This window comes from Camarhynchus parvulus, chromosome 13 (genome assembly GCF_901933205.1).
Source record: "Camarhynchus parvulus chromosome 13, STF_HiC, whole genome shotgun sequence".
NCBI lineage: Eukaryota > Metazoa > Chordata > Aves > Passeriformes > Thraupidae > Camarhynchus > Camarhynchus parvulus.
Window position 1 is genome coordinate 13,834,598 of NC_044583.1, and position 13,558 is coordinate 13,848,155.

Below are 13,558 nucleotides of genomic sequence, written 5' to 3' on the forward strand. Positions count from 1 at the left end.
CAGTCCCACCAGCACAGCTTCCAGCAGGGCTCCAGAGCAATGACCACTAATGTCAATAAAGCCCGTGTGATGTTTTGGAAACAAACTCTGAGCTGGTGTAAATGAATGCAGCTCCTTGGTCACAACAAACTGCTTCATTTACTCCTGGCTGAGGATACAGACCCCCTTTTCCAGCCGAAGACTCCATTACTCCCAAAATAAAGGTTTCACACACACAGCCCTGGCACCACCTGGGGAGAAAGCAGAAAGCAGAAAGCTCACAGCCCAGGAGGGAGCTCAGACTTGAAGACTTTGCCCCAAAACACACAGCAAATTGCCAGCTGTGAGAGACTGGGAGAAGGCTTCTGCATAAATGTAGAGCACTGGGCTGGGACATGGTGAGTCCTGTCCCTGCCTGTGACAGGTGCAGCCCCGAGCCACCAACAAGAGTCTTCTGCTGCAGTGGGCTCAAGTTAAACTCAGCCACTGCACCCTCCACACTGGCAGCACCCAGGGGAAGGATCCTGGAGCTGCTTAGGGGGCCATGGCTACCAATGACACCCCAAATTCTGCATTTTCCCTGATATGGCCCTTTTTATACCCAGCTTGGGTGGCCTTTGAGAGCTCTCCATCTCTAGATCTAGAGAGAATCAGGCTGCTGGGAGAAGAGCTCAGGGGGCAACACCTGAGAAGAGGCATTCCCAGGGGCATTCCCAGGGGCATTCCTGGTGGCATTCCCGGGGCATTCCCAGGGGCATTCCCAGGGGCATTCTTGGTGGCATTCCCGGGGCATTCCCGAGGGTATTTCCAAGGCCATTCCCGGATTCCAGCACCCCAGGCACTCACCGCAGCCCTCGGCAGGCGCTGAGGGTGACGCTGGAGCGCTCCCGGCCGCGCACGGTGCCGTGGTAGAAGCAGTGCTCCTGCAAGGCAGAGGAGGCAGGGTTGGCGCTGCCCACACGGGACGGACACGGCGCATGGGATAAATTTAGGCGTCGCCGAGTCCCGTGCGAGCGCTGCCGACACTCCCCGGTCCTTGTGTTGCCTTTCCGCTGCCTCTGGCAGCTCATTATCAGCGCTAAATCTCCGTGACTCCGCTGCGAAATTTGGCCTTTGGGCTGCCAAGCGCCGCCTGTGCCAGAGCATCAAACAGCTCCTTGTTGCCAGCAAAAATGGAGAGCTCTGAATCGCCCAGAGGAGGACGGGGGTGGCTGCAGACCCAAAGCTTTCTGCTGGAGCAGGAGCTGCCCACCCATCGATGGCAGCTGGCCCCGGGCCGTGCCCCACAGAGGGTGACACGGCGGGCACCGGGGCGGCTGGTGGGACAAAGGCAGCCTCTGGCAGGGACAAGGAGGCTTTGGGGCAGAAACGCCAACATATTCTTCATATCCCTTCCCCTCACCCCGGGGCAGCAGTAGGAAAGATGATCTCATGGGGATTTTATCTCTTATTTTTGCTTTGTGACCAATGCACATCTTTGTGCTGCTGCAGCAGGGGCAGCCAAGCCTGGGTGAGATCAGTAATTTGTGGGGTTTTTATTGAACGGGAGCTGGCTTATAGGGGCTGCTTTCCCCAAAGGCTGGGACGGTCCCCAGTGTGGGGAACTTGGCGGCAAAGCTAAAAGCAAGAGGGTGAGCAGTGTGAGGAATAAACAATTCCTCAGCACCCAGAGAGAGGGGAGCAATGCTGGCTGCTGACCTTGGCTCTCATAACAGAGCTCAGGCAAAACAGAAAGATGTTTTTACCATTTTTGGGGGATGGAGCAGCTTTCCCACTGGAACCTCCCGGATCAGAAAGCTGGACTGCCCTCCCCTTTAGCTCTAAGCTGTGGGGATATGTGCCCTTAAAAAAAAAGGTCCAGGAGGAAGAGGTTCACCTGCTTCTCCAAGCCCCAGCCCGGTGTGCCCTTCAGGCACAGGAGGGAAGGATCTCTGCACTCACCGTGTGGCTCAGGGGGGTGCTCTGGGCCTGGCCAGTGTGGCTGTAGTGGGTCTCAGTGTAGCCTGGTGCAAAGAGGTTTCTGCAGACACAGTGGAGGGGGTGAAAGAAAGGCAAATTTAAAAATCAAGGTGGTAAGACCTTTTTTTTTTGACCTGGATTTCTGCTTCTTAGGGGTGCTGGAAAATCAGCTAGATCCAGCTCTTTCTGAAGCCACTGTAAATACTCCTGCTGCTGTGGATTTGGGGCAGTCACTGTTTTCTACCCATGGTGTGAAACCACCTGCAACACCCTGAGAGGGCAGGTGAGAGACAGGGATCCACAGGACACCAGCTCTGTTCTCCCTCCTGCCAGGACTTGTTCAGGGAGCAGCTCCTGGTGGCCCAGGAGCCTGGGGATCCGTGGCAGCACCATCACCGTGGGCTGTGGGAGCTGTGCAGAGCACGCTGTGATGGCAGAGGGTCAGAAGGTGGGAGCACAGCTGACCCAGCCACTTCCATCCCCTCCACTGCCCTGGCAGGAGCTGAGCACCTCTCACAGAGCACATCCGCTCCTGGGAGGGTCCCACAAGCCATCTGAGTGCTCTTTCAAGCCATTTATTAAATTAAAACAATAACAGAGAGCCTGTCCCTGAGTTCAATTAGGCACCAAGATCCAGTTCCAACAGCTGCAAGTAAACAATTCAATTCTTACATGAGGACTTTTAAAGACCCAGCATCCCAACCTAATCACTGACCCTTAATGGGTACAAGTGTCTGTGCAGAGTTTTCTTTCTATTGCCAAATTATGCCCCAAATTATACTGGGATTAAATTCAAAGCACCAAGTCCTGCATAGCAAACACAACACAGGCCACATTTGGGTGCTGGTGTGAGTCCTCAGCTCAAACCCAGACTGTCTCCACTGCCCAAATCTGAGTACAATCATAAATTAATCTCTATCTGCATTTCAACTGCTGCCCAGAAGCTGGTTCACATCTTTGTTATGGGAAAATGCTGATTCCCCAATTTGAATTTGTTCATGTCATCCCCATGTACACAATATTCTCCCTGTCTTCAACCCAGGATCAGACCAAAAGTCTATAAAAGGAGCTCCTGTGCTCCTTTAGAAAGAAAGCATTTTGATTTTGTTCCAGAGGAAACAGCCTTCTCCTTCTTTTTAAACATCTGCATTTGCTAAACAGTGATGTAGAAAGTACAGCAAGTCAAAATCTGGGCCAAACCAAGAAGGTCATATCCTGTGTCCATCTCAGCAGCCATAAAATGTAGGTTTAAAGCAGCTTTTAAAAACAATAGTTTATCTTCAAAAATTTGGAGGAGGATCACAGACATGCCCTATTGATGGAACACTCCTGCAGCAGCCCCACGGTGCTGTCAGGCCACCAAAGTGCCACCCATGAGCATGCCACATGCACCCTGGGCAATGTGCTCTCAGATGCAGCTGCAGCTCAATCCCTTTGCATCCCTGATTAAAGCATGTCATGCACCAGGTTTTAGAACTAAACTGCTACAAAGTAGGAAAATAAGTTTTCTTCTTTTCTTTGCCTGATTTCTTTAAGCTGGATGAAGAAAGCTGCATCACAAGCAAACACAAAGATTTTTCCATCTTGGTTTTTGGTACCTGTCAGTCAGGTCTTATCAACCTTGAAAACATCTCTGTTTAAAAAAGGGACTGGGTGCCTGTGATATGTAGTTAAATTATACTACAACAACAGGAAACAAAACCTTTTATCAGTGTTTGAAAGTGCTCCACCCACCTGGCATCCAGAGGCTCCGACAGCCGAACAAGTACCCACAGCTTTACAGACAACTGTGCCACTGCTGTGTGATAGCATCTGTTGTCAGGAAAACAGCAGCTTTTATCTGAACTTTGAAAGCTCAGCACAGCCCAGAAAAGCTCATTTGGTCTCTTTCTGATGTGTAAATACTTATCGCCAGATGCTGTCAGTGATCAGAAGGCCAGGTTGCTGCATTCAGCTGTCCCAGGTCCGTAAACCCAAGATATGCCTCATCCCACAGAACATAACTCCCTTCATCTCCCTGAGTGCAGCAGCTTGCTCAGCAAGGGTGCAAGAAACAAATATTTAATCAACAGATTACATTAACTCGCAGGAAATTGCCTTGAGCAATGCTCTGGCAGGTATCTGGTGTGTGTCAGGGGCAGACAGTGCAGCAGTGTGATCTGCCCAGACACCAGCCCGTGGATTTCCAGTAGCTGAGGCTTTGCACAGCCTGCTTGCTCCATTCCCAAACAAACACTCTTGTGTTTTCCTCCTGCTCCTTTATTCTTGGAAAGCATTAGCCATGAATAGCCCCTTGATCTCCCCTTGAGCATCGCCGGGAGGCTCCTCAGAGCTGGGGCTGCCCGGGGAGGGCACAGGATGAGGCCACTGAGCACAAGGGGTGTGCACATCCCTGCACACTCACACGCTCAGGCTCCAGCCCCTCCTAGAGAGGATTAAGGAGCTTTGCCTGAATTTTAGGGACACTTAGGCAGCTGCTCAGCTGTAAGCCTGTGCCATCCTCATGCTGCAGCTTCCAAGCCTCTCTGCACCACTTGACTCCTACTCTGCATCACAGGGTCCCTAAGAAAAGTCCAGTTTCTTATTCTGAGTTTGAAACAGTCCTGTTTTGAAGACAGTTCCCTTAATGCAGGGGGACCCTGGGGCTCTTGCAGCACTGCCAGAAAGGGCTATCACAGGATATAGATTGCACAAGGTGTGGTGGGGAGGGCAGTGAGGAAAGAGGAAAAAACAACAGAACATCTTGCAACACCCTTGGTGCCTTATTTTGAGCCTGTAAAATTTCGTTCCCAGCCCAACTCGCTTCTTTAGCAAGCACCAAGCTTTCCACCAAACTGTAAATAAACAGCAAACAAACCTTCCCGTCACCAAGAGTGCACCAGAGTTATCAGCCAACCCTGACTCTCTTTTCCACGTGTACCAGTTGCTTGATAAACATCAGAGAAACACCCACACCCCAAAACCTTCTCTGACAATAAAAAGACAACATCCCTGCCAGGCTGAGCAGCTAATTCCAGGGGAGCTCGGCCCTGCAAAGCACTGATGGAAGTTTCCAGAAAAACACAGAGTTCACATCCTTGCTGGAGAGGGAAAGTCTGGAAAAAACAGCACAATTTGGTTCTTTCTTCTCAGTTACATTACATGCCTCTGTAGTGACCACTTCTCCAGCAGCTCACGCTGAAGCTGCAAAAGTCTGGATGCAAAATAACATCACTTAAAGGCTTCTGAGATCCAGTCAGGCAGCTGGCAGATCACTAGCACACATCATCTTCCTGAAAGGCAGCGCTGAGTCTCTCATTAGAGGAGGTATCAGCATGAAGAATTGATGAAGTCAGAGAAAAAGCTGGTTTGGGATGGGAGCACTCTCCTTTGCTAAAGCTGATAGCAGCTGCAGCTGCTTTGGGGCCAGGGGAAGCTGCCCATGAGAGTTTGGGATGTTCTAGAGGAGCCTCACACCTTTCCAACAGGGACCTGCTTTCAGCAGGATCAGTCAATCCCCAGCATCCAGCTCAGCCTCCAAGCTTAGGGTGGAATATCCTGCTCTTGGCAGGGATTGTTCCCTGGGAAGCCCTGGGAGCCAGGTTGAATGCAAGTGAGGAAGCCAAACGAAGGGAGAGTGGCTCAGTGCCATCATGTACAGATGGCCTGAGCAGTTCCTGCTGATGGCTGTCCTGGAGCCATGTCCTGGTCCTGCTCCAGCCTGTCAATGATATCATTGTTTGACACAAAGCCTCCTCCTCCCTGTGCTGTCCCCGCGTGCAGAGCTGGCAGCACAGGGCAGCCTGGCTCTGCTGGGGCTGGGGGTCAAACACTCCACTCATGAACTGAGATGGTTCTCAGCAGGAGAGGAGGGCTGAGGGCAGCTCTCTTGGCAGGCAGCTGCCCCTGTGGCACTTGGGGACACGGAGAGGACGTGGCTTTCAGCTCATCTGGCTGCTGCTGAGAAGCAGCTGGAGGGAGAGGGGCTGCACCCAAACACTCCCAAAAACAGCAGGAGGAAAGCTGAGGCTCTGCTTGCATGGCCATGTCCCCTTGAGGGAGTGCACATTTCCCAGCTGCTCTAGAGAACCTCACCCCTGTTTTCCTGATAAATGGCAGCAGTTTTGCCTATAAAAGATCACTTGTTAGCACAAGCATAAGAGGATCTCGGGGCTGCCATGAACACACTCACTTGCACCAGCCTGAGATCACCCACAGGCACCCAGAGTGCCCCAGCAGCACTCTGATGTTCTTACTAATTAGAGCAAGAAGGACTTTTAGTAATTTGGTCCCATCAGCAACCTTGTTTGGGTTCATTTTACAGAGGGGCTAGTCTGCATGGACAGCTGCCAGCTTAGAAACACCCAGCAGTATCTAGGAGATGGACATGGTTTTTATTTCCTCCCAAAAAAACAAAAGCCAAATGGTCCATGAGGCTCTCATGAGAAACATTGACATTGATTTTTCAGTCATGGGACCAAGAAAAGTGGAGCCTGCAGTCTCTTACATCTCTTTCCCTGTCCCTTTCCTCAAATCACAATAAATCTGTCCAGCCAGGCTGACAGCATCTGGGGGTGGAGGGAATTGATTTTCCCAAGAAACTTTAGACATGAGATTTCCATCTACAATTCGTGGTCCCACTCCATTGCCTCTCAACAGGATCCAAGTAGGGTAAGAAGGGGAATGTGAACTCTTGCCTCTCAGTCACTTAAGTGTTCCCTAAAGCCAGAATTTATTATCAAAACCTGAAGTGGCCCCATCTTGAACACGTCCAACACATGACTCATGACAACACAAGCAGGCAGGCCTGCTTTCCATATCCACCAGTAGTGGGAAATGGGAGATTTCAAGCCTCTGGAATATTGCAGTCAAAACCTGGCACTTCATAAAACCAATGGAATCCAATTTTTTTTTCTTGGTGAGTTCCATCCAGATGAATCCTGGAGCTCTTAAGCTCCCTTCCTCTAGAGCTTTTGCTAAGAACATGTTTATTGTGTAAACACAGCAGTTTGGAAGGAAAGAGTGGCTTTCCAACTATTGAGGTGGAACTAAACAAGCCATTTTTAAGGCCTGGGAGAGCACCACAGACTAAAGACTCTCCATCCCCTTCTCCCACCCACATCATCTATGACATTCACTGTGTAAATTGTGTTACAGGACCCAAGAAAGATTTATCACACAGACCCTTGTCTTACCACTAGGAATCATAAAGGAAAAAGGAAATGAAATAAATGGAAAACTGGCTGATAATGAGTCAGTGCACAAAAGATTTAAAAGGTTTAATTTCCAGGTCTCTTCCTCTCTGCCCCACACAGAGGAATCACTGAATATCCTGAGGGAATCAGGAAGCTGAAAAGCAGCTGTGGCTTTCCAGATCCCACCCCTGTTTTTCTGACAGTTCCAAGAGACAGTAGAGCAGGATAAACTCAATTTCCCCTTTGCATAACCCTTAACCCCTGCCCATGAAGGAAGCCCATTAGACACTGATGATGTGTAGCCCACCAGTGGAATAATCTCATATATCCTTCCTGCTTAGAAATGGGCAGCAACTTCCTCACTCATTTGGTAGAGAGGCCCTGGAAATGTGCAAAAGCAGGAAACACTGGAATATAAGTGACACACAATCTTTTACTGCACCACTGAGAGCACCAGGCTGGGTGGGACCACTTGTCACCTACCCAGGTGGGGCCAACAGAGCTTGGAAATGATGCTGCTCCCTATCAGAGTGGCTTAAAAACAACTTTCTGTTGGCTCCTGAGGTCAGACCAGGTGAGCTCTGGATCTCCTTTGCTGTGTCCTCAGGCAGTTCCTGCACATCTCCACCAGGGCTTTGCCACCCAGCGCAGTGCCCAGAATAAGGAGCTGAAACCAACAGCCCCAGGCTCTCCCAGGGGTTCATCCACAGGCAGGGACACCCCTGGAGAAGCCTCCAATACCCCTGGTGGCTGAGAGAGCCTTTCCCAAGTCTGTTCTTCCAAAGAGAAGAGAGGAGAGAGAAGAGAGAAGAGAGAAGAGAGAAGAGAGAAGAGAGAGAGAGAAGAGAGAAGAGAGAAGAGAGAAGAGAGAAGAGAGAAGAGAGAAGAGAGAAGAGAGAAGAGAGAAGAGAGAAGAGAGAAGAGAGAAGAGAGAAAGAATCTTTTTGCTCCCTTTCCTTCACTGAGGTGAGAAGCCAAATTCCATGCAGGTTTCGGCTGTGCAAATGGGAGCTCTCCTCTTCAGTAAGAAAAGCCTCACCCCAGGCAATGCTGCCACACACATTGAAAGGCTCTCAGCCTGTCCCTGCTTGGCTCAAAGCTGCTTTTTATTAACAAATGCAAATGCCTTTTCAAAAAAGTCACTTTTCATCCAAAGTTTGCAACTCAGATTCTTCCGCTCCTAAGCCTCAGCCAAATTTAAAGCTGCTTTATAGGCAACTCTCCATATATTTGTTGTTTGTGCAGCTTTGAGCTTTCCAATCCCACAGCTGCACAACATGGATTTGAGTCATTTAAAACAAGCCAAAGTCATTTGAGTGATATATTTTGTCATTATCCTGAAATGTTAGTGTGTTGTGAACTCTGCTTGAAACTCCAGTGTGCTTCTGACTTCTTATCAAATTCCTGGACAGGAAATAATGCAATATTATGCTAACTGCTAATGCAATAATTGTATTCACAGATATATGAAGCCCAAATGCAGATGTGTGATGAGCTTATTACAAAACACTGGGTTGGGCACAGCTCTGAAGCAAGATATGCAATAATTTCTGTGTTTCACCTCTGTGGATGAACGTGATGTGCTTTTCATGTGGAATATGAAATTGGGTGGTGTGAACACTTCTTCCACATATTGAAACTAGAATGTTCCTACCAAAGTACAAATTATGACACTTCCCTCACCTTTCAAAGCAATTTAATCAGTTGTCTCTCCAGAAGGAGAGTGGGGAATGTGCAATAAGGCTGCCTAATCCACCAAGAACATCACCTGAAAGAGCCCAGGGACAGAGGGGGAGCACAGCACCAACCTCAGCAGCAAAGCTGGTTTCCAAATGCTCCTCTAAACTGGAGCAATTAAATAGCCCATTTCTCTGAGGCTTGTTTTAGTTTAAAAAGCCTCAAGTATCTCCCTTGAAGTTGCAGTTCTCTTATGCCCATTTTCATGTGAATTTGCAACCTGGAGCTTACAGGTTTTGTACAGCTTTGAAGAGACACTTCCCACTTGGGGGATTTCACTTTCCTTCCTGGGGCAACAAACTCTTCCCAGAAGAAGTCCTGGATTCTGCAGCTGCTCAGCACCCCAGACCTCGCCCAGAACCTCAGCTTCCCCTGTGAGACAAGCATGAGCAGTGATGAGCTCCTGGGTGCTGTGGAGCAACCCCAGGCTGAGCTCTGCCTTGCCACACTCTTCAACAAGGAGAAGAGGAGAAGAGGTCCATTTAAAAGTGCTCTGTGGATGCTGATAAGTACACAGGACTTCATCATTCCTCTTTCAATTTAAGTGTCTAAACTACTTCAGCACTTTCACAAGTCTCTGAGAAGTGGAGCCCTTCCACTAATTGCATTTTGTGATTGTACCACCACCTTTCTTGAGCAAAGACTTGAGGCCAAGCAAGACTCCAACATGAAGCACTGCTGTGTATGAATCACCTGCATTTTCCACTGAAAATAAAAATTAAAAGCCCCAAACTAGTTGGTTTTCAACCAAATGCTACTTCATCAGCACTTGTAAAGGAGATCCATCCTGCAGTGGAAGCGTGTGCACACACTTCCAAGCCTGTGTGTATACATCTCAATGAATGAAAATGCACTTCAGGAAATAAACACAATAGGAACCTTCTATTATTATAACTCTGTTTACTAACACCAGCAAAGGGTTTTTCTGTGCTGGAAATAGCACGGCACCACTCCCGCGAGCACCTGGAGCTTACATCACTGAGCCTGGAGCTCAAACACATCAACTCAGCAAGGATCCTTTCTCTGGCCAGCTTTCTGTGCCAGAAATATTCACCTTTGCATAGCAACTGCAGAATCAGCAAGGCCTGGCAGTCCTGGAAGGAGACCCCCAGCAGCATCAGAGGTTGTGCTGCTTCCAGGCTCAGTTCAGACCTGGCCTGGTGCCACAGTCACCAGCAGCAGCTATTCCTCCAGACAGGACTGGCTTAGCAGTGCTCATGGTGCCTGGCCTTGTTTTCCCAGCTGAAAAATACAGAATTTGTAGCTGTTTCTGTTTAGTTCTACACAGGTGCATGACTGCCTGTGAAAAGCATCCGGTTTTTGCAGCACTGGAACTCTCAGTAGGTTTTGTGACTTTTTACAGAAAAAACCTCATACTCGTCTTCCATCAGCCATCACATTTCAGGCTTTACTGCAGAAAGTGACAAAAAACCCCTGGTTTTCCTCCAAAACACCCTGACTCTCATTTATGTTTAGGCACTGCCATCAGAACTAGTAAGATCATCTGACACTTCACTCTTCAAGGAGGAAAGCTGAGCTCTCAATCTCTGTGGTTGGGATGTCCATAAAATACATTTAAAATATAAGCAGGGTAATTATTCTGAGGTTATTATTCCTACTGATTCTTGCAGACAAACATTTGGCTGTATTTCCATAGATAAATCTTCAAACACATTTAAAAATAAGTAAAACACCAACAGTACAAGGACTGCTGAGCAAAGACAAGATAAATTTTCTTGCAGCTGAATTCCCAGCTGCTATTCCACTGCTGGAAACTAATGTACTCACAGGGCAGAGGGGCTCTGGGGTGGCCTCCAGACCAGAATCCTTCTCCCCACCTTAATCTCCTGCAGCTTCAGCAGAATTCAATATGCATCACATCCTATGACAGCACACAGCATTGCTCTCACATGCCCAAGAGGAGGCTGCATTTCAGTTAATGCAAAACCAATTTTTCAGTCTGCTTTAGCATGAAGGGCACTAATGGAATCGAAACTGTCAGATCATTTCTCCTAGGAAGCAGAGAAGGACCTCTTTGGATCACAGCAAATGAAATCCTCATTAGAGTCACACTGACTCTAAAGCACTGAGCCATTTGGTAAATAGGGAGCTTCATATCAACAACATTTTCCAGTTAATGTAGGAAGAATTATGATGCAAAAATAAGTTTACACACTGAGGGCCAGGTCACCATCTGTTTTTTTGCTGACAAAGCTCTGCTATAATGTGTTCTTGGGGTGATTAACATCTGAGGGGACTCGGAATAACCTTGAAATCCAGTGAAGGACTTCCACATCCTGTCTTTATCAAACTCTGCTGAAGTCAGAGGAGGTTTTCCTGTTGACCTCACTGTAATCCTTATTCATTATTTAAGTGGGACCACAATGCAGGGCACAAGCACACTTACTTACCTGTTTTTCTCCAGTTCCAAGACGAGCTCCTGGCCTTCTGCCTCCACTGTAACTTCAGCTCGGAGTGGGTGCTGCGTGCAGGGGAGAGGGTGCCTGTTACTCACACATCATCCTTATGAACACATCCACAAATACAAACTGAAACAGCAGCTGACCTTAAACCACCCCTTGCCTTCCTCCTACTTCAGACCTGGAGTGATGGGGAAGGGAAGGGATGCACCAAGGTGGCTCCCAGCTCCAGGCACGCTGCTGCATCCCACAGCACGGCCATGCAGAGGCAGGGAGCAGTGCAGGCATCTGCTGGGATGCTGTACCTGAGCTGGAGACACCACTTGGTGTCTCAGGAGGAGTAAAGTGCTCAGGCAAGGCAATAGGTCCTGATGCTGGAGTGCTTGGAGGTGCAGTTGGATGGGAAGAGCTCCCTGCACCTCCCTCTGCTGTGCACTGTGCTCAGCACAACATCACAGGACATCCCAGCTTGCCCCAGAGATTGAAGAGTCAAATATCCAAGCTAGTTAACCAAAGCTTCCTTTGTTGTCCCAGCAGAAGGACATTTTTAGGAGCCTATTTCAGGACGAGAGGAATCATGCCTCTTCCAGAGACTCTCACTTTGTTCCTTTACTCACAGAAAGTGCCACTGAAAGGCAGGGAACAGGGACCCTTGGATGCCTCCAGACTCCAACCATTGCACAGACAGAATTCCAGGCCTCCCCAGGCCAGCTGGTTTGAACAGAATGCACCCCAATTTCCTAGTGCAATGGCAAATGCATACACTACCCCCCCCCAAAGAAAAAAAAAGAATCATTCCAGAGACTTAAAGCATAGAATGAGATTTTTAGAGGAGCAACTAGAAGAGGCTCTGGGGTCTGCAGTTTCACCTCCCTCAAAGCAAAACCACTGCATAAAGACAGCTTGGGATTTCCAAGTCTGAATGCTTTCTTATAGAGAAAAGGAGGAACAAATTCCCCAGAAGAGAAATAGCTCATATTAATATGACAGTGCACTTTATTCAGCTGGAAGAAAAGAGAAATCATGAGGATTGGTGAAATTATTAACCCAGAGTATTTTTAAATCAGTTTTGGAGGACACTTTGAGGAACGGAATATTGAAAGAAAGCAAGGTTGACTGAATGAGATGTTCTGTCAACCCAGAGATATGCTCACTTGCCATTTCAGCAAATACAAATATCTCTTTTCATCAGCTCCCTGCTCATATTCTGGGTTTTGCTCATCCCTCCTTCAGTTTCCAGGATGGATGGCATCAGGCCCATGCAGATGATGCAAAGCAAGTTAATACATTTAGGATGTACAAAAAGGGATAATTGCAACAGGCAGAGCTTCTTTTACTAAAGCACAGGTGCACAATTCATCTGAGGATAGGTCTGTGCTTCACTCACTAACATGAAAGCACTGTAAGGCTGCCTTGCCCATAGCTGAGGGTCTCCATCACCATAAAATCTCTTCACAAAGGTTGTGCTAACATCATTATTGCTAATATCACCCTCCCTCCTCCTTCAGCAATCCCACTGCTTCAGTCCATCAATTGCTGTGTAAGTGAAATAGCCCAGCTGCATATAAGCTTTGCTAGCACTCATTTCAGAGCCAATGGGAACTTGCTTGAAACAAACCAAGTGTGACCCCTGAGACACAGCAAATTTATTTGAGGGGAAATGCTCTCCAGATGTATTTGCATCACTATCAATAACAGAACCAAAACCTGCAGGCAGTATCACAAGGGCATTTTAAAAATAACTAAGATCATGAGAGAGTCATTGTAGGGTTTTTTGTATGTAATAGGACACAATGATAAGTTTTAGAAAGTCTCATATTATGGAAAAGACCCATTAATATATTCCCAAATAACACCACTATATTCAAGAAAAATGACATCTCTCCATAATGCTGAGCTTCCCCGGTTTTTTTTTTGGTTCCCAATGTAAAAAACACCCTGTGGACTTTCCTCTTTCTCTCAATCTCACAACTGCAATTACTTCTTGATTGCAACAACACCAAGCCTGGGAAGGGGAGCTGTGTTTTGTGTTTGGTGTTATCTGGTCCTCAGTGATTGTCAGAGTCTGGAGGCTGTTGAGGCATCCCTTCATCCCCCCATGGAACAGCAGCAGGGGTGAGATCTGTATTAACACACAGTGTCTGAGACACAGCCAAACCCACCTGAGCTGCTGGCTGGCTCTTCTTGCCCAGTGAAGCACCATCCCAGCTGGGATTTACAGAGCCAGAGAATGGTTTGGGCTGGAAGGAATCTTATAGGCCATCTTCTTCCGTCCCCGTGCCATTGGGC

At 48.1% G+C, this 13,558-nt stretch overlaps 1 protein-coding gene across 1 annotated transcript in view; it reads right to left on the minus strand.

The window, feature by feature from the left end:
• ADAM19 (ADAM metallopeptidase domain 19) overlaps positions 1-13,558 on the minus strand; it is a 31,594-nt gene that overhangs the window by 16,677 nt on the left and 1,359 nt on the right. The window contains 3 exon segments of the mRNA XM_030957489.1: positions 826-902; positions 1,921-1,999; positions 11,261-11,331. Coding sequence (XP_030813349.1) covers positions 826-902; positions 1,921-1,999; positions 11,261-11,331 — 227 coding nt within the window.